The sequence below is a fragment of the Pleurodeles waltl genome, chromosome 6, assembly GCF_031143425.1.
Source record: "Pleurodeles waltl isolate 20211129_DDA chromosome 6, aPleWal1.hap1.20221129, whole genome shotgun sequence".
Classification (NCBI taxonomy): domain Eukaryota; kingdom Metazoa; phylum Chordata; class Amphibia; order Caudata; family Salamandridae; genus Pleurodeles; species Pleurodeles waltl.
In genome coordinates this window covers 863,618,560-863,643,675 of record NC_090445.1, presented here as the reverse complement: position 1 = coordinate 863,643,675, position 25,116 = coordinate 863,618,560, and the positions used below count along the sequence as shown (strand labels likewise).

General features: G+C 41.8%; 1 protein-coding gene across 1 annotated transcript in view; it reads left to right on the top strand.

Moving 5' to 3' along the window:
• The window catches only part of MMS19 (MMS19 homolog, cytosolic iron-sulfur assembly component), a 493,377-nt gene that overhangs the window by 62,544 nt on the left and 405,717 nt on the right, over positions 1-25,116 (top strand). The window contains exon 4 of the mRNA XM_069239619.1: positions 24,215-24,300. Coding sequence (XP_069095720.1) covers positions 24,215-24,300 — 86 coding nt within the window. The remainder of the gene's footprint in view (positions 1-24,214; positions 24,301-25,116) is intronic.

Genomic DNA, 25,116 nt, shown 5'->3' with positions numbered 1-25,116 from the left:
AGTGTTGTCCTGGACCTCCTGTCCTATTACTTGGAGTGGCACACCAAGTTTGCCCTGTTTGCACAGACAGCAGCCTACTATTTATGTCATGGTTTTAGCATCTAAAGAAATTGTGGCAGTATACTGTGTTTTGTGAATCCATAGTTGTGACCAGACCTTTTAATCTGTGTCACTGGAGTGGAGGACTACTGGTCCACTTTTGTAAAGTTTCACGTCTATGTGCATTCACAACTCCTAGTTGTATGTGTAGCCAGCGTGGTGCATGCATGGTGTATGTGAGTGAACCAGAGTAATGGAGCTGTTTGGGATCCATTTTGAATACCCTGACCTTGTGCACTTGATGGTGGTTTGTTTTCCAAAGAGTATACGATAATTGCTGGCATTCCTGAATCTTGAGGGAGGAAAAAAAGATTTATTAGAAATGCAGTCAGGCCTTTTGCTGAGCAAACAGCTGAATATTCTTCCTAGAGCACTGCACCATGGTAGATGATGATGGTAGTGTTTTGTACAAGTGAAAGGGTCCCTTATGTACACAATTAAGATCTACCTATGTGTATCTGCTCCACCTTGGGGACCTGCATGTGTGCATCTGCAGTCCTAGGACAAGATCAACGTGAGCTGGGCCGCACCAATTCCAGAGCATCTACCCATCTGTTCTATGCACGAATCAGACATTTGCAGAGACAGCTGCCCAAGCCATTGGAAGACATTATGCAGTAACCTTGCCAAAGACGTGTCTGCTGGGCAGGTGCCCACTGCTACAGAAGAGACCCCATTGGAATTGCTAGTTTGTGTGCCTTCTTTCCCAGAAATGTGAAAGAGGACATGCAGAGACAAACATTGGCTGCTACTCGAGTGTGCCAGTCCCACCACGGACTGAGTAACCAAGCCTCACTCTGTGAGAATAAATGTGAACTGTGAAAGACTGAGGACACATCAGTGTAAATGGTGTAATCTGTATTAGCCTAATCATACTATAACTTTTTCTCTATTGGGAAGTGCTAGGACCAGAGAGCGGTACTAGGGAGACATAGCAGGTAGAGGCCTAGCCTCTCTGTTCTCGGCACAATAATTGAATCTTGTCAATTTTCTGTGTGTAGTATTTAGTTCTAGTTGGTAATTTTCTTCTTGAAAGAAAAGCCCTAGATTAGACAGTTCTTGTGTTGTTTTATGGTTGTTGACTGCTGAGCTTGAGCACTCCCACATTACCTCCCTGAGAAGCCTATGACCGCTTGCCCTCGCTACCACCGAGTCAAGTACTGAAGGAGTTGTACTTCATCCATAGCAATGTAGTTTGCAGATCCATAGTAAGATAGACCCCAGGAAATAGGAGGCAAATGAACTCAAACCCTTCTCTCATGGCTTCCTATTGGGGTTTGACATCACCTCTCTACAATCCCTAGTCAAATAGTTTACCAAAAGCGCTCATCACATTCAGACGTCTAGCATGAAGCTGCAGTGACATTCCACACTCCGTCTGTCTATTCACCAGTGGTGGGAATTCTGTTGTTGGCCCACAGAACTGTTGTAGCCCGTCTATTTGCACATAACATTTTCAACATCTGCCTATACCGTTGGAAATATATTGTAAAAGTCTGTCTATTAGCAAAAGCCCAGTAAAGTCTATGTTGGGAGTCTAGGTATTCATGTGTCAAACATTGCATCAGCCGCTTTTAGTTTTTTTAGTAAGGTGACAAAGATTGTCTCCCCAGACATGGAAGCCCTTCCATTTGCCAAGTATGCACCAATTTCTGTCAGTCTTCTTGCTGTGGGTGTAGTAAGCCAAGAATATCTGTGAAAAGGAGGCTCTTGTCCTGACCTCCAAACTTGTTATAGAGGGACTGACTGGAAATAATTCAGCAACTGATCCAATGGCACTGCAAAATTAATGATTTTTTTTTTTTTTTTTTTTTTTTGGTATGTTATCCTTTAATCCTGAAACCTGTCTGTATTAGTTCAGCGGCTCTATCAGACTGGAGATAGAATACATCCGGCTCAAAGACTGAGACTACTAAGTTATCAGAGTATATTGTCATTTTATATTCTTCCTTACATATGTGAAGTCCTCATGTGTCTTGCTATAGACTCTTTCGGGCTAGAAATTCATGGTGAGAGTGAAAAGGAAAGAAGGCAGGGGCACCTCGTCTGACTTATCTTCATATTGCAAAAGGGGTAATGAAATCCCATTTACTCAAACGGGTGCTGAGAGTGCTTTTCAAATACGTGAGGCCCACTAAATGTATCTAGTGTTGTTCCCAGAGAAAGCCAACTAGCACTCTTTGAGACTTACTCTGTGTCTAAAGAGAGCACAATGTGTTTTTTATTTTACAGAGATATCTCAGATTCTTCTTAGTGATCTGAAATGTCTTTATGTATTGTCTCCACAGTCTTTTCTAGTGCAAATTTGTCTTGTCTGGATGCATCAGCCTCTGTAAGACTGTTCCCATTCGCTTTGCATATATTCCAGTAACAATTTGGTGTCTACTTTTAGGTGCCGATTCAGAGTTGGTCAGAGTTTACCGACTGTGCACAAACTCCAGTTTGCGCATGGGGCAGAATTCCGAGTTGTGTTGTAGGAACCTTCAACAGTGATTACCGGGTACATTAAGTTCATCAGATTACGTTAAAGGGCAGCAAGTTTGACATGCTGATGTTTAACAGGGAAAAATAGTATAATGTTTACAGTAACATGGATTTTGGTGACTTAAGTTCCAAAATCTGCATGTTATTCCCCTAAACTCTCAATAGGTGCTATTTATCACACCCAATAAATTCCGAACCACCGGTGTCAGATTTGATCTAGTGTTATAAATAGGACCTACAACAACGCTTAGTAGCAATCGCCTTATATGTGTACCATCAGTGACTGCTGCCTCAGTCGTGGTGGACACTAACCCCCTGGTTTCTGTGAAGGAGTTGAAATGTTTAATAAGTATAAGGGCAATTTTCTTACAAAAAATCTTTCAAAATAGTTGTAAGGAAATGCCTCCTTGGCATGGTTACCACCTGACTTTTTTCCTTTGCTGATGCTAAGTTTTGATTTGAAAGTGTGCGGAGTCCTGCTAATCAGGCCCCAGCACCAGTGTTCTTTCCCTAACCTGTACTTTTGTTTCCACAATTGGCACACCCTGGCATCCAGGTAAGTCCCTTGTAACTGGTACCCCTGGTACCAAGGGCCCTGATGCCAGGGAAGGTCTCTAAGGGCTGCAGCATGTCTTATGCCACTCTGGGGACCCCTCACTCAGCACAGACACACTGCTTGCCAGCTTGTGTGTGCTAGTGGGGATAAAACATGGCACTCCCCTCAGGGTGCCATGCCAACCTCACACTGCCTATGGAGTATAGATAAGTCACCCCTCTAGCAGGCCTTACAGCCCTAAGGCAGGGTGCACTATACCATAGGTGTGGGCATAAGTGCATGAGCACTATGCCCCTACAATGTCTAAGCAAAACCTTAGACATTGTAAGTGCAGGGTAGCCATAAGAGTATATGGTCTGGGAGTCTGTCATGCACGAACTCCACAGCGCCATAATGGCTACACTGAAAACTGTGAAGTTTGGTATCAAACTTCTTAGCACAATAAATGCACACTTATGCCAGTGTACATTGTATTGTAACACACACCCCAGAGGGCACCTTAGAGGTGCCCCCTGAAACCTTAACCGACTGCCCGTGTAGGCTGACTGGTTTTAGCAGCCTGCCACACACCAGACATGTTGCTGGCCACATGGGGAGAGTGCCTTTGTCACTCTGTGGCTAGTAACAAAGCCTGTACTGGGTGGAGATGCTTCTCACCTCCCCCTGCAGGAACTGTAACACCTGGCGGTGAGCCTCAAAGGCTCACCCCCCTTTGTTACAGCACCCCAGGGCACTCCAGCTAGTGGAGTTGCCTGCCCCCTCTGGCCATGGCCCCACTTTTGGCGGCAAGGCCGGAGGAGATAATGAGAAAAACAAGGAGTCGTCACTGGCCAGTCAGGACAGCCCCTAAGTTGTCCTGAGCTGAGGTGACTCTGACTTTTAGAAATCCTCCATCTTGCAAATGGAGGATTCCCCCAATAGGATTAGGGATGTGCCCCCCCTCCCCTCAGGGAGGAGGCACAAAGAGGGTGTAGCCACCCTCATGGCTAGTAGCCATTGGCTACTAACCCCCCCAGACCTAAACACACCCCTAACTTCAGTATTTAGGGGCTCCCCAGAACCTAGGAACTCAGATTCCTGCAACCTAAGAAGAAGAGGACTGCTGAACTGAAAAACCTGCAGAGAAGATGGAGACACCAACTGCTTTGGCCCCAGCTCTACCGGCCTGTCTTCCCCCTTCTAAAGACACTGCTCCAGCGACGCGTTCCTAGGGTCCAGCAACCTCTGAAGCCTCCGAGGACTACCCTGCATCTAGAATCACCAAGAACTCCAGAGGACAGCGGCTCTGTTCACCAAAGACTGCAACTTTGCAACAAAGAAGCAACTTTGAAACAACACACGTTTCCCGCCGGAAGCGCGAGACTTTGCACTCTGCACCTGACGCCCCCGGCTCCACTTGTGGAGAACAAACACCACAGGGAGGACTCCCCGGCGACTACGAGACCGTGAGTAGCCAGAGTTGACCCCCCTGAGCCCCCACAGCGATGCCTGCAGAGGGAATCCCGAGGCTCCCCCTGACCACGACTGCCTGCTTCAAAGACCCGACGCCTGGTAAAGACTCTGCACTCGCAGCCCCCAGGACCTGAAGGATCCGATCTCCAGTGCAGGAGCGACCCCCAGGTGGCCCTCTCCCTTGCCAAGGTGGTGGCTACCCCAAGGAGCCCCCCCCTTCCCTGCTTGCATCGCAGAAGAGACCCCTTGGTCTCCCATTGAATCCTATTGCGAACCTGACGCTTGTTTGCACACTGCACCCGGCCGCCCCCGTGTCACTGAGGGTGTACTTTTTGTATGGACTTGTGTCTCCCCCCCCCCCCCCCCCCCCCCAGTGCCCTACAAAACCCCCCGGTGTGCCCTCCGAAGACGCGGGTACTTACCTGCTGGCAGACTGGAACCGGGGCACCCCCTTCTCCATTGAAGCCTATGCGTTTTTGGGCACCACTTTGACCTCTGCACCTGACCGGCCCTGAGCTGCTGGTGTGGTAACTTTGGGGTTGCTCTGAACCCCCAACGGTGGGCTACCTTGGACCCAAACTTGAACCCCGTAGGTGGTTTACTTACCTGCAAAAACTAACAAACACTTACCTCCCCCAGGAACTGTTGAAAATTGCACTGTCTATTTTTAAAATAGCTATATGTCATTTGTGTGAAAACTGTATATGCTATTTTGCTAATTCAAAGTTCCTAAAGTACCTACCTGAAATACCTTTCATTTGAAGTATTACTTGTAAATCTTGAACCTGTGGTTCTTAAAATAAACTAAGGAAAGATTTTTCTATACAAAAACCTATTGGCCTGGAATTGTCTCTGAGTGTGTGTTCCTCATTTATTGCCTGTGTGTGTACAACAAATGCTTAACACTACTCCTCTGATAAGCCTACTGCTCGACCACACTACCACAAAATAGAGCAATAGAATGACCTCTTTTTACCACTATCTTACCCCTAAGGGGAACCCTTGGACTCTGCGCATACTATTCCTTACTTTGAAATAGTGCATACAGAGCCAACTTCCTACAATAGTGAAGTATACCCATTTGGGGCAATTGATTTGTCTGTTTACTTCTTCCGTTTGTGTGGCTTTTGGTGTTCTGCTGTTCTCAACTTTAGGTTCAGAACTTGAGATCTCTCCAGGTATTCCAATTTGCGACTGGTAAATGTTGTATATAGATTCTCATAAAAGACCCCAAGTTGTAATTGTATTCATATAGTTCTTATTACCCCTGACAAGGTGTTGAAACACTTTTCGACGAGTAGCACACACTGTTTCGAACCCAAAAAGGATTAGTGGTGGATTAGTATAGTGAAATATGAGTTTATTTGAATGTTGTCTGTTAGATGGATTGAATGGGGTAATGGAGGGATATGGAGCATGGGAAGGGAACGTTGGGTGGAAGAGAGGGCCTCCATGAGAAAATCCTCCTCCTCCTCATGCTGCACATGCATCCCCACATTGTGGAAGGTACCTGCCCTATGAAGAACCTCATTATACGAAGCAGCAACATCTGGGGGTGCAGGGTATAGGAATGTGTCTGCCGGGGAACGTAGGGTAGCCTTGGACTGTTTCTCTCCAACCCATTCCACCCACCCGCTGCGAGTCTGATTCTAATTCGTATATCTCTAAGGTTTGAGCCATGCCCCCCACTGACTTCTTTCTGATGCTGCAGTGCATTCACAGGAGCAATGTCTGTGTGAAAGCTTCCTCCTTCTCCTAGTTTTACTCTGCTTCATAAGGGTACATGACTTCAAAGTTGGTTTCCTTGTGTTTCTGCGTGTGAGACAATCTTTCGCTCCTTAACCAGCAGTTGGGACACTTTCTACATGTGAAGGAATTGTAATTGTTAGTGGATTGAGTTCCCTTCACCTATGAGCATGCAGGCAGTGAGGTCTTGCCATAACTGTCTTATATCTCTCCTAAATGGGATTTGTTTTGGCCCTAACCAGGGCCACCAGTTCTTCCCTTTTCTCAAAAAAGTGTACTCTAGCAGCAGATTTACCTCTTCGTCCTCCGACCTTAATTTTGAGCTTGCAATCTTGTTTTTCTGGATGATCCTCAGGCTGCGATCTAGTGAAATGGAGCAAGTCACAGATGTAGCTTTGGATGTCTTGATATATGCTCTTCAGGGCAGATCTCTTGTGTAAAAATTATTTTTTCAATGATTAGTTTTTCCAGGCCTTCCCGTTTGAGTTGGAGTAGCTGTTTGCTCCTGAAGTGAGTGAGCGATGCCTCGTATAGGAGACTACTATTTTAACCATTAGTTGACTGTTTTCTTTAGGTCATCTTCTCTGGCTCGGAGAGGCTTGTTGCCCCTTTAGTTCCTTGTAGCAAGATTTAAAGTCTTTTCGAATATTCCCGACTTCAGTCTTGATTTGCTTGAGAAAGGTCTTCAGAGGCGCTTTTTGTTCTCTTTCTCTGTTTTACAAATAATCTATTAATGTGATTTGGACCATGAAGCCTTCCTGATCTCATTGTTCACTTTTAGCTGTTTGCTCCTTTTCCTGCTGGCTGCCAATTTTTTTATTAGGATTTATGGGCGCTCCAGCAACAGCTGTCTCGTATCCCTGAAGATTTTTCAAGGCAAAGATCAAGGCTATTCCAAAGTTGTTGGTTTGTACATGAATTGGTAAATTCACCCAGTCATTAAATCCACTACTGTGCTTCAAACTTTACTCCAGTGTGCTCATTCCAGTGCATCATGTGACAGTAGCAAATACTTCTGTCTTTTATCTGTATGGGCTCTTGCTTTTGTAGCATATTACTTCACACTGGTATCATTTTGTCCTTCGATAACAAGTTTGTTAGTGGAAAATTATCCATGAAGAAATGTGGGTTGCTGGTTTTTGCAAGCACGTAATGTGGTAATGGTGATTTGCAAGTAAATAATCACCTACTTGTAAGTAGTGATGGTTTTTGTGACTTCTGAATGACCAGGGAAATTTATAGAATGGAAATGGCGGTTTTAGCACAGTGTTGCGGCGATTGTTGAGACAGCAAATATCTTGAAGGATTTTATCTTGGAATGTTGAATGCAATAAATAAAGAGCTACGAGGGTCAGTAGTGGTGTTTGACACGGGTATAAATTAGGATAGTTATGGAAGCTTTCTGAAATTTCTTTGGAATCTGTCTCTTTTGTATGGTCACAGTTTAGTAACATGCATTCTTCCTATTTCTCCTGTTGCTATAATTGAACACCTGGTTACCTGGCTATTGTCCTTTTAATCTTCCTATTGTGTCTCAAATGTTTTCAGTTCTGTAGTAAGGGAAGATACCTGTTTCATCTTTGTTATCCTTATGAATGACTACTTCTGTGTGCACCCCTTTGAAAATTGTCATCTGTGCTTGCCACCTCTACATTGTCATGGAATGTTAATAGAAAGCCTAGCAGTCCCCAAATGCTAAAATGTGCTTTGGTAGTACATCAGCGGTTTTGCTGTAGTGTGGGTATAAAATAGTGACGTATGTGAATTAATGGAAAAATTGTAACCGTGAAAACTCATTAGAGGAAACCAAACTATGGAAAAACTATTTTAACAAAAGACTATTTTATGGAAATGAAATCTAACATTACATTAAAAAAACAGAAATAACTCAACAGTATTGTTGTATTGTAGTTAGAAAGCACATCAAGACCTGCAGAAGAGTGTATGTTTTCCGTGGGGAAACAGGAGTGTACCCTCCCTCCCCCCACACACACACACACACACACACACACACACACTCCCATTTAGTGGAGACATGGCCTGGCAGTTATGGCTGAGTTGTTTCTAATGACCGGTATCTTAGTAAAATAGCAGAATCCCTGAATTTAACCGATTTCAACAGAGAAATTAAGCCATATATTCTTGTATATTTCTTAAGAGTTAGAGCAAAGACAAACTAAGGCTTTTGTCTATGCCGTGCCTTCTGGAATCAATAAAAAAAAAAAAAAATTATAGAGCACTGCAAATCATCCGTGAGGGTCTTGAGGCAATTGAGCTGTATGCTGCTGCGAGGAGAAATTATCATTTGAACATCCAGGCCTTTAGTCCTCACATCTATATTTTGATTTGCATGTTGTAGAATTTACATCACAGAAGCACACATTCTATTTTTATTACAAAGCTTGTAAAGGCGTTTTTATCCAAGTGGAATTTGCATTTTAGAGTTAAACAGATTTGGCTCCAAGCAGAAATTCTAATGCTTGCACTTGGATAGTGTTTTGTTACATGTACCTGGTTGTGCAAAGAAACTAAAAAACAAACACTCCAACTTATCATATTTGCGTTGTGCTTGAAAGTAATAAAATAACAAGTTGTCTCCGTGTTTTAGGCACTGCACAGTTGTATTGAGCAGCAGATCTTTATGGATAGCAACACCCTGGCTTTTACTGCATGATATAAAAGTCAGGTAGCCTTGACTATGTGGGTACTCACATCTGCAGGTGATTTAAAGTATGAGTCCAAAAACAAAATACCATGTCTACAGCTCCACATCCTCACTGGGAATCTTTAGTCAATTTTCTGGAACCCAGTGAGCATTTATTCGAATTTTGAAATGCTTCATAATGGGCTTGATGGCCACAGATACACCTCCACAAACAATGAAATGGATTTTAACCTAGGGGTTGCTATGCTTCCTTTATTTTCATGAGAGCAAAGACTGATGAATCTTGGGCAAATCTCTAGAATAATTGGCTCACAATCATGGTCAGAATTGCAAACTCTTCTGTACTTGGGTTTTGACATAACATACCCAGAGCTTACTTTAGTATTTTGAATTATGGCTCCTTTATATACATTGTGCTCTTACAGTACATTGCTATTAGACGGTGTCTGTGTTTCTTTACTTTGGCTTGTTCATTCACTGTTGTAATAGTTCTTGTACTAAATAGTTTTCTTCATATATATATTTTCCCTCTTAACTTAAATACCATCATTTTATGCAGTCAATTCTTTTCAAGTTTCACACATCTTTGACTGTGTCTTAATAACTTGCAAATCCGTATGTATCATTTTGTGAATCACTATTTCTTTTAAGTTATCCATGTTTTGTTATTTCCTACAATTTCAAAGTGAATGTACTCTGTAATCAATCACAAGAGATTTGCCTGTTTTCAAACAGTGCTCCCACTGTAAATAGCACTACTTCTTCACACCATGCCAACTCTTTTTCTGTCTGATGTCTTTACGTTTTAAGGAGACCTTCTAATGGTACTGCCACTGCACAATGGGCCCTTAACGCATTCTGAGTAGGGCCACTTGCCAACAATACCTTTGTGTAAGAAATTAGATTATTTTCTATTCAGTGACTACCCATGTCAAGGAATAATCACATCCCTTGTCAGGGTGAATCCTCTAATTCACTAAATTAGCCTCAGCTCAACCCCCTGGCCGCTATGGCACAGAGCAGACGGGCTTAACTTGGGGCAATGAATATGGTAGTTATGCAGTACCAAAACAGTTATAAAATCAAAATGAAAAACCAGTCAAAATCCCAAACTGAGCTAGAAGAATAGTGTAATATTTAATAAACAAAATGACAACAAACCCAATAAGGGGAACCGAAGAGAAGAATTTTTAAAGTTTTAAGTGGGAAGAGCCCCAGGAAGCATAAGGTAAAGCTGACCGTGATGGATTGCGGGTCGTATACTCCAATTATATTAGTTCAGGTAAAAAACGTTACCATCTGACTTTAGCCTTTTAAGTCCCAATCTACCACATGAGGACACTTCTAAAGCCTTCCTTCAGGACCTTAGGGGAGACCCTTAGATACTCACTCGGTGTCAGTCAGAGTCCAGCATTAGGGTGGTCAGCTGGACAGTTCCAGGAAAGGTCTTTTGCAGCTTGTTGAATCCCTGTAGCTTGAACAGGTCTACCTTATGACCCTCTCAGTCCCACTTCTTTGTTGTGGGTACAAAAAGGAGAGCAGTTCCAGTCCTGTACTGCTTTTCCGAGGTCTCACACAGCAGGCTCAATCCTCTGCTAAGTTTCTCATATGGATGGGGAAATCACTTTAATTATTACAATCATTCTTCCAGTTCAAATGTTGTTTTTTTCAGAATCATGATTCTTCTAATCATGGTGTAAGGACAAAAAGAAAATGTTTGCCACACATATAGTTGGAAGTTTCAGATTCTTTATTAAAATCTTAGCACAATCAATACAATTTAGCCAATGCATTTTGTTCAGTAGAACTTTTTCAAGGCTGCATTAGTATATGTACAAAATGTAAAACCATTATTGTTTCATTGCATTCAAAACTTTAAAATCAGTGCGCTTTGCTTTGGACCACATATTCTCATAATGAAAATCTCTGTTCATCTTTTTAATTTTGTATCCTCAACTATACAAGTTATTTGTAAGTTCTAATATGATGGAAGAGTTCTGTTGGATTGAGCAACTTCAGATAAGTCACTCCAGTGTTCATAACGCTGTACAAATAAAGCAGTCAAGGCAACAGTTGTCATAAAGTATCTTCAAACTCACCTCATTGACAGTCCTTAGTCTTTTTTTCACAATTAGGAAACATGTACTATCTAGGAGAATTTTTTCCACCAGCTGAATTTATGGATCTTAGATACACCCGATTTGCCATTCTCATCTGATTGATTTTAACCCCTTATGTAACTCTTTCCTGTAGACTTCATGCAAGAAGTATTACATACCACTATTAAATCAATCACATTTTTCTTTGTTATAGAAATACTTTCCTATGTGATGATTTCCTAATCTGGAACAGATTTCAGTATTGCAAATTGTTATGCATCCTACCTTCCCCCCATTTCGACAAAATCACTTAACTTGATATACCAAAATTAAACCAAAAATCAAATAATGGCTGTGTTGTTTCAATTGGCCTAAAAATCATAAACATGTGAACCTTTGTCAGAGCTACTGAAATTATTTAATAATAGATGTACGTAGTAGGGACTTTCTAAAATACAAAAGAGGGTCCCTAAAACTACTTAGGGCTGACCCGGTCAGGGGAAAAGACAGTATAGAAGTACCAAAGGAAAATAGGCCTCCCCTCTAGTTAACTATACAATGTATTATTTCAAAAATTCATATTTTGAAGAATGAGATTCAATGCATCTCTTTATTGTATAGTATCATATATTAGTTGATTCATACAGACATATATTTTTTTCCTTTTTGTTTCAATTATCAAAGCAATACACAATCGAAAAAGATTAGCTCCTTAAAGTACTTTAAAATAATGTTTGATTTCCCCCCCCCCCCAGAAATAACCATACGTACCTACTCTTAACTACAAATCAGTCAAACATCATTCATTCCCAATCAAGCAATTCTCTCACATAAATCCATCCACTTCAATTTTTCCCAATAGCTTAAACGTAAATTCAGCTGCCTCTCTTGGGGTAGGTATACTGAAGGACCAACTAAAAGCATCTTAGTACCGTATCTACAATTACAATACATCATTCTCATTTTTGACATGAAAAAATCATTAATATTTTTCACTTACAAATATATTATTTTCACCAGTTACATTAATAGAAAAATAGGGTATTTTAGCCCCTGTTGATGCAAATACAGATTCAATGCTTTGTTGGTCCGGCTAGTCCAGAGCGCAGACACTTTTCTGTGAGTCTCAAGGATAGGAAACCCCTTCATCAGGGCGCTCCGAACCAACGGGGTAATGCTGAGGGGGGAGAAGATTAAAAATGCTGATATGTCTAGAACAAAATATCCCCAAAACATCTGAAACGACAAATAAAAATAGGGCTCAAGTTAAAGGCATTATCTACTGAAAGAACACAAGGGTTCTTATAATATTCCGACAACCACCATCATCACTGAAAATGCACTTCTACTTGGTGTTCACTGCATTAAAAGATATCAAGAGAATGAAACTAGGGAAAGATCCAGAATAGCGTAGCCTGTGTCTGTACAAAGACTGACTCTGTAGAGGACCCAGTCCAACCAGATCAACTGTGTCCAACACCCAGAAATAGAAAGAAAATAGGAGAGCCGGACAGTAAACCACTGTGAACGGATATAGAGTAAACCACCCCACTAAGGCGCACACATTATAAAAGTGACACCTTAAAATCCACTGAACAAATAAATAAGTCTGGAAGCCTTCACTGACCATCAATTGGACAATGGAAGAGCACTAAATGAATGCCGGATGTCCCCTACGAATTCTACCAAATATGAAGATCTCGACCTAGTACGATCATGCAGACAAAACGATGCAAACAAAAATATTATCCTCACATACAAGATGTGTGACACATATCCCTACTAGGTGGCTCCTCCTATACTTACTTATAGGTCCATAGCGACCCTCACTAGACAAGAAAGATCCGTTTACAAGCCAGTAATGGAAAACATTTAAAGGAAGGGGGTATCCCAAATGTAAAGCTGGGCCAGAATGAATAAGACCTGAAAAGAGAGCCGCCGCACATATATACACATAACAAAAACATGGGAAGGTTGAACCATAGCAAAATATCACAAGAGGCAGCAAATGTGGATGGAACCTAATAAGATAACTAGGTATGAGGTAAACAATACAGCCGAGTATGCGGTATCAACCCAGGTGGCAACAGAATGGCAAAGGCTAGAAGAATGCAATCCGAGGGTGGTCTTGTCCTTTAATTGGAATGTTCCCATTTTACACATAAAAGTGGGCCAAAGCCCTAACTCTCCTAACATAAAACCGTAAAACGGTCTTAAAAACGGGAACCTGACTCATGCACCCAAACATAATGGGGAAAAGGCTGCTGCAGGAATACCTTACCTAATGGGAAGATAAAGTGAGCAAAGCCTCTGGTACCGCCTTGGTAATAGTTACTCTACTTATGGCGAAAAAAGTACGCTGATAAACCCTCCATTTTATAAGAGTAGATCCCGGATGTAGAGCCAGAAGTGACATAACGCTCATTTGCGCAAAGGGTAGATGGAATAGCGGAATAGGGAGCGCGCCATCTGGGCAGGGGTTTTGCTAATAAATAAACACACAAACAGGCAAGAACACTCTATACCTCAACACACAAACCAAAACGACCCCAGAACTCCCAAAAAGAAACCTAAATCAAGGCAACAACAATGCATAGTTATAAAGAGGAAAGCCTCCTGTAACCACACGAAAATTTAAGATTAGTGCCCCATTGGGACGCTACTAGTGAGGATAGAAATTGGGCATACCGGACGGATACAAGATCCATAAAAAAACAAGCCCCTCACTCCGTGGACACAGAACCAGAAGAGAGATATAAAGAATCCTTGGGCAGGTAAGAAGGAGGATCAAAAGGTGGAATCCACCAAAAATTCATGCTCAAACAGTTGCATTTTCCCACGGGATAAATTAATTTAATCCGTGTCTGTCTGTGTCTAGGGTAAATATCCAGAACACTTCTTTTTTTTTTCTTTCTAATTTTCGTCTCATCCTGTCCTTTTGGTAGTTTCACCCTCACCAGAATTGTCCAGGTCAGGTCTTGTTCTGTATGCTTCATCAACTTCCAGTGGTGTTCCCATTCGTATTGTTAATGGCTGATTTGTGCTCCGTGAATCGTACCCTCAATTCCTACATAGCTCAATCCACATGGGCAGCAGATTAAATAAACAACGTCGCTGTTTTGCAATTGGTCCTGTCTGATAGGGTAATCTACCCTCCCCCCTCGCCCCCCCCCCACCCCCACCCCCACCCCTATTGTAACGTGCTGGCCACTATCGCTCATGCACAAACCTGATATGATCCACATTTGTGATTGCCGCAAATGGGATTCTGGACAGAATTTCTTTGTCATTTAGAATTTCGGTACATATAATGTATCAGGAACAAATATGTATGTGAAAGATCATAGTATGACATATATAAAATACCTTCATGACGATTAAACAAATCTCAAACTTGATAACACCAGACCATCACATTGCATGCTCACTGCAGCTCGCAGTACTCCTCCTGACCCCACAATCTTGATTATTTAGTGTCATAGGAGATGCAACTAACACCCTCCCCACCGAATATCTTTATTACTGACTGGGAGTAAGCCTAATAAATGGAAATGTAGCTATACATCCTCAGTAGTTTAATCACAGTCTGAGTCCAGTCACATTATGGCATCTTGGCCTTGTGAGTCGGTATGTAATAGTGCCTGGGTCAGAGCCACCCAGTCCATCAATGCCTCTTCTGCTTTCGCAGCGGTTCTAGTTTTCCTCAGTTGTGCCTCCTCCGCACTCTCCTACTCCATGAGACCAGTTCTCCAAGTTGTGTCCATCAGGAAATGAGGGCTGAGCCAATGTATGGCAATGCATCTTTTATCCACCACTAGACCTAGGATCGTATATGGTTTAGTGATTTGATGTATATATTTTTTTTTTTGGGTTATCTGGCAGGTGGCCCAACAAACAATTTTTAATAGTTGATGGAACATGAAAACTTTCGGGCAATACCATATCATATGGACAAAGTTTGCTCCAGGTGCCCTAAATCTACGACAGGAGCCAGATCTAGAAGGGTAAGGGCCACATGTACGTAGCATTTTGCACGTCGCAAATGGCGAATCGGGACGTTTGCCACGTGCAAAATGCACTTTGACATGTACCAAACTATTTTTGCGATTCGGTAAACTATTTACCGAACCGCAAAAAGGGATTGCGAGTCACAATTTCAAAAGGGTGTTCCCTTCCTAATTGTGACTCGCAGTCCCATGTATGATTGTTTTGTGACCGCGAATGCGGTCGCAAAACAATCGCAGTCAGCACCAGTGTCACACTGGTGCTAACCCATTTGCAAACGGGAAGGGGTCCCGATGGGACCCCTGTCCCTTTGTATTGTCGGTAAAAACATTTTTTCAGAGCAGGTAGTGGTCCCACGGACCACTGCCTGCTTTGAAAAAATGCAGTTTCATTTTTTGTTTTAAGGAAAACGGGCTGCACTTAAAAAAAAATAAAAAATAAATAAAAATATTTGCTTTATTTAAAAGCAGTCACAGACATGGTGGTGAGGTCCGCCATTCCCAAGGGGGTCGCAAATTGAGACCTACCTCATGAAGAGTCATGAGGTGGGCATTTGCGACCCCCTTGCAGGTCGCAAATAGTGCCATTGACTCTGCAACATACGGTTTTGCGACTCGCAGTTTGCGAGCCGCAAAACCAAACTTTGATACATGTAGCCCTAAATGTGATGGAGGCCCTCTGAGGGGGGTAGCGGGGGGGGAGTGGGGGGGAGAGATGTCATATGAATAACGTTATACTGAATCTGTTTAAATCTAGCAGATGTGGCTTTCCTATGGACCACCTCATGTATCTTAGTCCAATTTGGAGGAGTAATCTGTTCTACCCTGTATTGTTGCTATAGTTCTTCAATCTTTAACAGTTGATGGTGCTGGTCAGTCAGAAGTGCACAATATAAATGTGTAATGAATCATCGTTCCCCCTGCCATAGCTAAGAGAGTGACCATAGTGTGGTAGAGTCTGGTGCATCAGGGAATGTAGGCCATAATTGACTTGCCGTGGCAGATATTTTGGCATGTTGGAGGAATTGTCCCCTGGCTAAGCGAAAGGTTGTCTGTGCCTCCTGCAATGATTTAAAGCGGCCACCAGGTTAAGGATTATCTAGCACTATGCAGTCCCCCTCTTGACATTTATCCATTGCCATCTCTTGGGCTATGCGTCTGAAATGAGAGATTATCCAGATATCTAAATCTAATGCAAAAGGGGCTCGCCTCAGGACTGTTTTTACCGTTCTCTCCCAAATTCGACCCATTAGGCCTATTAAATGTGGGAAGTGTTTGGGTATTCCTGCTCCGATCATCAGGAGTTCACCTTACTGGTGTCCATTATGGGATCCCTCTAAAAGGTGTATCTCCCAATTCCACTCCCCATTGAGCCAGGAGACAGCATGTTGGAGCTTGGCCACAAAGAAGTACAGCTCCAGATCCGGGATGTCTAAGCCACCCCTACTCCACTCTCTCCCTACAGTAGCTATTCTGACCCGGTATCTTTTACACTGCCATAAAAGTTCCACCAAGAGAATATCCAGCTCTCGGAACACTTCTTTTGGGATTTCATAGGAGGAGCCGTGCATGATGTATAAACATCTGGGTAAGATGACCCTCTTCACGACTGCTATTTTCCCCCATCAGGAAAAGCTGAAGGGTGTTCCAAAAGCGTATGGAAGATCGCAATCCAGCCACAACTCTCGTCATATTATTGGCATAGAACAGGTCCTGGTCTTGCGTTATATACAGGCTTAAGTACTTGACGTTCTCTATCACCCATGGAAGTTCAGTTTTGGGGAAACTTTCGAGGGGTTTACTTGTCAGTAGTCCGAGTAGGAACAAGGTTGACTTCTTCATGTTGCCAGACACCTCCCTAAATTCATCCATAACATTCAGCATGATGGGGACCGATATAGCGAGACATCGGAGGTAGATCAGAGCATCATCAGCGTACAGGTAAAGTATATGCTCCTTAAGGCCCACCTGAATTCCCCATCCCTTTAGAACTTGGCGGAGTCTACACGCCAGGTGTTCTATTGTTATTGCAACTATTAAGGGAGACACGGGACACCCTTGCCTAGTGCCTCTCTGTAGTATAATTTATTCTGAAACATAGTGACCAGTGAGAACCCTAGCTCTGGGCTGAGTATAAAGTAATTTGATGCATTGAATAAATCGATGGCCCAATTGCATTTTTACCAATACATACCAGACATAGTCCTAGTTGAGGGATTCAAAGGCCTGTTCAATATCTAAAAAGGCTAAGGCGTATTGGCCATGTCGGAGCTGCAAGTTAAGTAGCACATGCGCCAGACGGCTATGTTAATTATGTTATGGAGGGTGTTTCTTTGTGGGATAAACCGCAACTGATCCTCGTGTATAATGGTTGGGAGGTACAGAAGCAGACGGGCTGCCAGGATACTGCTTAGAATCTTAACGTCAATGCTTAACATTGATATGGGTCGGTAGGAACCGGCATCTAATCGATCCTTGCCGGGTTTGGGTATTACTGCAGTTTGAGCCTCTATCATAAACTGGGGAAGACATCTAACTTCATACGCGTCCTCGAATACTTCCAATAGCCGCTCCGTCAAGACTCCCAGGAAGGCTATATAAAACTCAGATGGCAGGCCATTACTTCCCGGGGCCCTGACTGACTTTAGTGTTCTGATAGCCTCTAAGGTTTCCGGTTTACTAATCCGGCGCCCCTAGGTGTTTGTGGTGTGTTGCTGTGACAATTTTCAGAGGGAAGGCATGCAAGCAGGCTTGCCTGGATGCCTCCTTGGAGTCTGAATACTGTTAGGTAAACCCGCCCCTTAGGTGTTCCACAAAGACACTGTTAAGGGCCTGTTGAGTATAAACGTCTCAGCCCTCCCAGTCTCGCAAGGTCAATATTGCTTTAAGTGCCTTTTCAGCTTGGATTAAATGAGCATTCTCCCCGACTTATCTCCCTCCTGGTACCACCTTCTGCAGATGGCTTTTTTTATAATGTTTATCCAATTGGAGCCACATTTTGTTCAATGTACACTTCAGGTGTTCTGGTTCCACCCCAAGCGCAGGGTCCTCAGGAAGTTTTGTCCCTAGATTTTCTAGTTCCCGTTCTCTATCGGATAATTCCCTTTCAAGCATATGACACACACCCGTCGAGGTAGCCATACAAACCCCCTGGAGGTCCACCTTCATAGCATCCCACTCAATTGCTTGAGTCCCAGCGGTATGCTCATTCTCAGTGAAATATTGTAACCCGTCATTCTTCGGTAAAACTGATTTCACCAGAAGACTCCATAGATTGTGATTGTGCTTGAAGGCAAAAATAGGCCTCTGCAACTGTTGTGTAGTACGATCATTATTTAAAATGTGTCATTGTGAATTGACAATTTGCTTGATTTAGTGGTTTAGGTTTGAATACTGTACCACACACACACACGTCTTTCTTCCTTCCCTCTCCTTATCTCTTGGAAAAGGCTCTCTCTATTGTAATATTTGGCTCATTTGTAGGAGTCCCTCACAAGGCACCTCGAATACTCCTGTGCCTTCAACTTCTGCTATAATACCTCTGCATTCCTGTTAAAGTCCTGCAAGTTAGTACAGTTTCTATGAAGATGTAGAAAGTGCCTAATGGCGATGGCTTGTTTTAGCATCTCGGGTGAAAGCTGTCAAAGTGAAGAATGGTATTCCTAGCTGCTGGTTTCGTGTTCAGTGAGACCTCGATGTTGTGATCCTTATGTTGAATCCACATATCCAGGAACTCTACCCTCTCGCTACTCATATTTGGAGTGAACCTGAGATCAGTATTGCATGCATTAATCCAGGTGCAAAATTCCTTCAATAGTTCTTCATCCGTCCAGGTAAAAAATATCATCAATATATCTGGACCATTGTTGAATGTTCTCATAAAAGGGTGCTCTTTCATGGTATATGTGCTTCTCTTCAAAAAGCCCCGTAGACAAGTTTGCCATACTGGGGGCGCAACCTGCATCCATGCTGACTCCTTTAGTAGACATCACTGTCAAACTTCAAGAAGTTCTGCTCAAGTACAATCTCGAAGCATTGTAAGACAAACTCCTTTTAATCACTAAGCCCTGGCCTCTCAAAGATCTCTTGGATAGCCTCAAAGGCTTGTCTTTTTGGCCTCTATATCCATTGTGACTAGAATCTCCTTCATAGGGTTGAATTGCTTGCATTCTAGTTTAGAAATTACATGACCTGTGTCCTTAATGAACGTTGGTAGGGCACTAAACAGGGGCTTTAAGAAGACCTACTCATCTTTCTATAAAGGTTTTGCAATAGATCCAAACGTGGAGACAATGGGACACAGTGGAGGATCCATCACATTCTTGTGTATTTTAGGCACCCCATAGAACACTGATAATCTCATGTTGGTGGGATTATGTAACTCAAATTCCTGCCTACATATAGTTCCCTTACTCAGTGCCCGTTGGCTGATCTTGGCAATTTTCATTCTAATCTTCCTTTCTCGGTCCCCTCTCACTTGACAATAGTGTTAAGGGACATCCAGCAGAGTTTGTATCTTTTCTTTACATCATTTGGTTTCCATCAAGACAATTTCTCCACCTTTGTCACAAGGCTTAGTTGTAATTTGATGGTCCTTTTGTAGTTTGTTTTTAGAGCAGTATGTTCATCTTTAGAAAGATTAAATTGAGGTTTGTGAGTAAATGTAAGTATATTTTCGATCTTCATGATTACTGCCTTCTTAAAGATACCCATCTCCGGCCCTACCGCGTCCAGACTCTGTGTAAACATAGGTGTAGGCTTAAGTCCAGATACACTAACTTCTACTTCATTATGTCTGTCCATAAAGAATTTCTTCAATCTAATATGTCTACAAATGCAAACAGACCTTTCATATGGCCAAATCTAGCAATGCTAGTACTCAGTACAAATGACAATCCTTTGACTAAGATATCCTTGGTATTTTGATCAATATTTGTCTGTCCAAGATTAAAGATTGGGCTAGAGTTTAGGCCCTCCAGTACTGTTTTCATGTCTGAAGCAAATGTGGGGAACTGTCCATGTCTTTGTATCTCTCCCTCAATTGATTTCTGAGCCTGGTTTTGTATGTTTCTCTCCTGGATAAAAAATGATTACTATAATTGGCACCCTTGAGATACTCGTTTCTGTTGCCATACAGGTCAAATTGATTGGATCTTCCTTCTTCTTCTAATTCAGATGTATCAGAGAAGGTAAGAATTAGTCCAGAATTGTCTCTCCTGTTCCAATAGATTCTCTCTGGATCCTTGGTAATAATTCTCAGACATATAGGGATAGGTGCGTTCTTATGAAAACAACCTTATGTCTTTCTTCAGTTTATCAGTTTTTCTTTTTAGCAAGTAATCATTAAATGAGTCCAGTTCTAGATTGATATCCTCAATCTGCTTCTTAGCCTCTTCTATTGTGTTCTTTTTTTCTTAATTCCTCGTCTAAGGTTTCTATCTCCGTAGCCAATATCTCCACTACTTCCCTAGCTCTCAATAATAAGGATCATCCAATCCAGAGAGCATCGGTTAGATATAAATGACAATTTTTCCAATCCTGGTATATTTCTAACTCTTAGGCCCACTGGAATAACGTCCGCTCTCAGTTACTCGAGCATAAAATCTGCGTGTTGTTCTGTGCGTCTAGCCTTTTTTAGTTCTAAGAGATTAATCTATTCGTCCTGGAGACCCTTAGGCAATATAATTTGCCTCTCCCCTATCCCTGCCCTAACAATTGTGATAGATCATCATGATTAAAAACCAAAAGTTTTGATGCTGCCCATGTGTGTCTCCACACTATTTCCTTACGCACCACAGAATTAATGACACTGATGTTCTCAGCAGCAGTAATCTCTTTAATCTAATCTAAAATAATACAGTAAACGTGTACACAGGGAAACAAGATAATAGGAAAAAGCACACAAGTGAACACCCTCATTCCATGCAAAAATCAATTAACTCCCCCCCTTATACATAATTGCAACAGTGACTTTGACAGTCTAACCTTTGATATAACACAAGGCTTGAATTGAAGCACAAAAATGTGTATTGTATATCCTAATAAGGAAGCCATGGTTTCCCTAGAAGATAGATTATGTAGTGCCCATGTATATAAAATCAGCCCCAGAGCATTCCAAGTAGTATGAATTTAATATTAACTCTGACACAATGCACAGTATAAATATAACCTGCAGAGAATACAAATTGAGATTTCCAGTATGGAAATTGTTCATCCATTAAGTCATAATCAGTAGTGCTAACATATAATGCAGTGCAACTATCAGGGCTATTGCCATGTAAATTGCCCAGATATTAGTATTTTGCCTGTAAATCCCTGGTTTGGAAGCAGTCCTCAAAACACAGCTATTACACTGTTAATCCAGAAGTAACATTTATTTCAATCGGAGGAGCAGCTATTTTAAACAGGATTAGGTTATTTTCAAAGGTAATGGATCTATTGCAATTGCCTTTCATAAAATAATCCCTGGTGTAGGACCTCTTGAGTAATATGGGGCCATTCATCTCTATTGAAGTGGATCCCTACATTACTGAAAAAGGTGTGACTCATATTTCGAAATGCTCCAATAAGGATTGCTTCGTCCAAAGTTAACCACAGTTATTCATTATTGACCCAAATGTATTCCTCTTGAAAGATTAAGCCCCGGCTATCCAAAACAGATTTATTTGCTCGCAGGAATAGTCTGGCATGCCTTTGTGTAAAGGAGAGCAATTGTTAAGGCTCTTACCAGGAACACTTCCCAGGTATTGGTAAGTGGTGTTTGAGTCACCATTTTGAAAGGCAGCTTTAAAAGTGGAAATGTTCCCATGTTAACCTGGAAGTTGATATGCAAAATACTCAGGATAATGAAATGTTTTCGTTTGTCAACCAGCTTGGAATGTGAGTGTTTTTCACAGGTAGTCAGTCTATTATAATGAGCAAACAGTTGCTCACCATAATTAGGGACATATACCATGAACGCTTTTAAGGTATCGGTATGTGGCATAAGAATCACCAAATTGAAAGTTATGATCTAAAGCTGAAACGTTCCCATGTTAACCAGAAGTGGACATGTAGTACTTTAGAGAGAATTTAATTTCTTGGTTTATCGGCCAGCAGTCGACCTGTTCTGTTCTTCTACAGATCTGGTAGTCATCTGAAAGTGATGCCTGGAAGTGCCATACTAGTGTCTGGCAGGAGTTTTAGGGTGCGAATGACAATGTGCCCATCCTAACCAAGGGCCAACCTTACCCACTTCGGGCACTTTCAAAATGACGAAGTCATTGGCCAAACTCAACTTGGGCTGTGTAGGTGTGTGTGTGTGTGTGTGTGTGTGTGTGTGTGTTTGGGGGGAGGGGGTAATCCAAATGTTCTCCCACCTCTAGCACTAAAATCCAGTTTGAGGCAGTCATTGGATCCCCAATAAACCCAGAGACAGACGTCTAGCAGAACAAAGTAGGGTTTACCAGCAACCAGACTGTGGTTACCCAAGAAATGCTTCAACATCCTGTTCACCATCCTTTCAAGTGCCCCCCATAGTTAAATGTAAAACCCAGCTGACCTGTGAAGCAGGATTTGAGACTGTAATTTGAAAAGGGATGCTCCCAGACCTCCCCTGCATTTTCTGTCGGATTCAGAGGAGTCACCTCTTCCCATTCAGGTCACCCGGTCCTTTCTCCTGAGAAGCATTTTGCACCTTTTTAACACCTATTCAAATGCTAATTACTGGCTAGCACAAGTGGGATAGCAAATGCAAATTAAGCCTCCAAGAACTTCAAGCAGGGAGAAGGTAACTTTCTGAACGTTATTTTTCCTTAATATTTATTAAAATTCTATCTTTACCATTGAATTGGATTTTAATAACTATTAAATATAGAAGTTTAATTATTTTTTTATTTGGTTTCATTCCTGATTTCCAGGATTAGGATTTTTTTGATCTGTGCTCTGGTTTTCTACAAGGAGCAACTAGGCCTGCCATAGGGAAAAGTAGCTTTTGGGTACCAGTTACTGTAATGACATATTAACATTAGATTTCTACATGTCCTGCTTTTAAATAACATGTACTCTGCCTTGTGCGGGTGAGAAGGCATGCATGTGGGTGACTTATGAATATTTAAAAGGGAGGTTTTGACTTGTCAAAAGGGTTTATTTTGACAGGTCGAACTGGAGTGTTTAAACTGCAGCAGTCTGTCAGGTTATAGTGATAGGCCTGAAGCTATTTTCATACTGTCACTGTAGTGGATGGCTCAATAGATGCTGCAGTCCATTTGTTACATTTAACTTGTATTCCCTGGGCACATCTTGTACATTTCACTAGGGACATATTGAAAAGTTACATACACCAATTAGATATCTACCATTTCAACCATGTTCAGAGGGGGAGCACAGAAACCTTACTACTGATTAGTAGAGGTAAAGTCCACAGAGTTCAAAATACAGCAAAAATATAGGGTTCAGCGGAAGGCAAAACATGTGGGGTGATCACGCAGAAAAGGTGGATTTCCAACATTTGCTGCTTACCTTGTTCCTCATCATTAACATATTATATAATTTGTAACCTGTTTTCTGATAGCCCTGTCTCTGTGATTTCTTACCCTCCCCACCATCTTGTCAACCACACAGTTTTGTTGCTAGGTAACATAATGCCTACTCAAAGGCACTCAGAACTCCTTTGCCTGTTGGTCGTTCAAGTGTGGTTAATGCCACTCTCCTAATCTCTCCTAGAATCAGTTCATCCAGTAATATTTCCAGATCCCCTAAAGGTTGTTCTAGATGTTGTCACTGGTAGATTAGCAAAATATTAAAGTAGCAGAGGGAATATGACGTTTTGCCACCCCAACTGTCCTGACTTCTGCAAGTCGGAGTCTTTTCCAATAAGCAACTTTTGGGCTTAACAAAGCATTTGCCTCCCACACTTTACCCTCAAAGATATGTTATCACGGTGGTATATTTTTATCCTTATGGTGTATTTGCTTTTTAAAATGTTATGGCTCCTACTTTTGATAATTGTGTGATCTGATGTTTTATTTTTGTAATGTATGATAACAGCACAGCTCTGTAATGTACAATAAAGATATTGTGTGTTGTGTGAATATGAATATATATTTATAGTGTTATTTTTTTTTTCCAGTGGAAGTTTTGATTGTATTTTACGAGAATAGGCTGAAGGACCACCACTTTATCACTCCATTTGTTCTACAAGGACTGAAGGCACTGGTACTGTATTTCTTCCCCTATCTATGCCACCAGAACCATATTTTTAAAAGCAAGTAGTTAAGCTTTGATGTGTATTTCCCTTTTTAGTCTAGTACACTAATCTTCTTTAATTAAATTTGTAGCCCATCAGAAATTAATGTTGCTTTTTAGTAGGTGTTGCAGACACAGCAATACGGGTTGGAGGCACTCTGCTGTTTAGTTAATAGGTCAAAGAATCTTTATAAAGACAAACAGGGGTCAGCCTGATGATTCTTATGAATAGAGCATTCACTGTTGTGAAGACCATATTGCTTGGCTAATCCCACTCACCAATTTGTCTGTTGTAGGTTGAGACTTATTTCCTCTAGATCACTAAATGGGCTGTGATTTATAAGAGAGAATCCCTGTGTTCATCTACAGGTTGTACAAGGAGAGATTTATTTACACAAAAAGTACATGATCGAAGATGGCATATTAAAAAAGCATTCTTGAAATAGTTGTTAATTTACCTGGAGGGTGGCGTGATGCATCACATACTCAATCAGGAAACAAACTCTGGAAGTGATGGGTGGGCAGAAGAGGGTTTTTAAGGCTGATGTGATGTGGTTTCTGTTTCTTAGATGGTTTAGCAGTGCGTGAGAGTGAGTGTGAGAGAAGGAATGGCATAAATCCTCATTTTTATTTAACCTGCTCAGAGTGTTGGGCAGTGTCCACTTCTGACTCATTGACTGGTGAGTAATCTCAGAAAGTCTGGTTTGCTAATCCATGTTCGCCATACTGGAACAAAACGTTTATTTTTTGTTAATTGGCCTTTTATGTTTGTCAACTTTTTCGGAA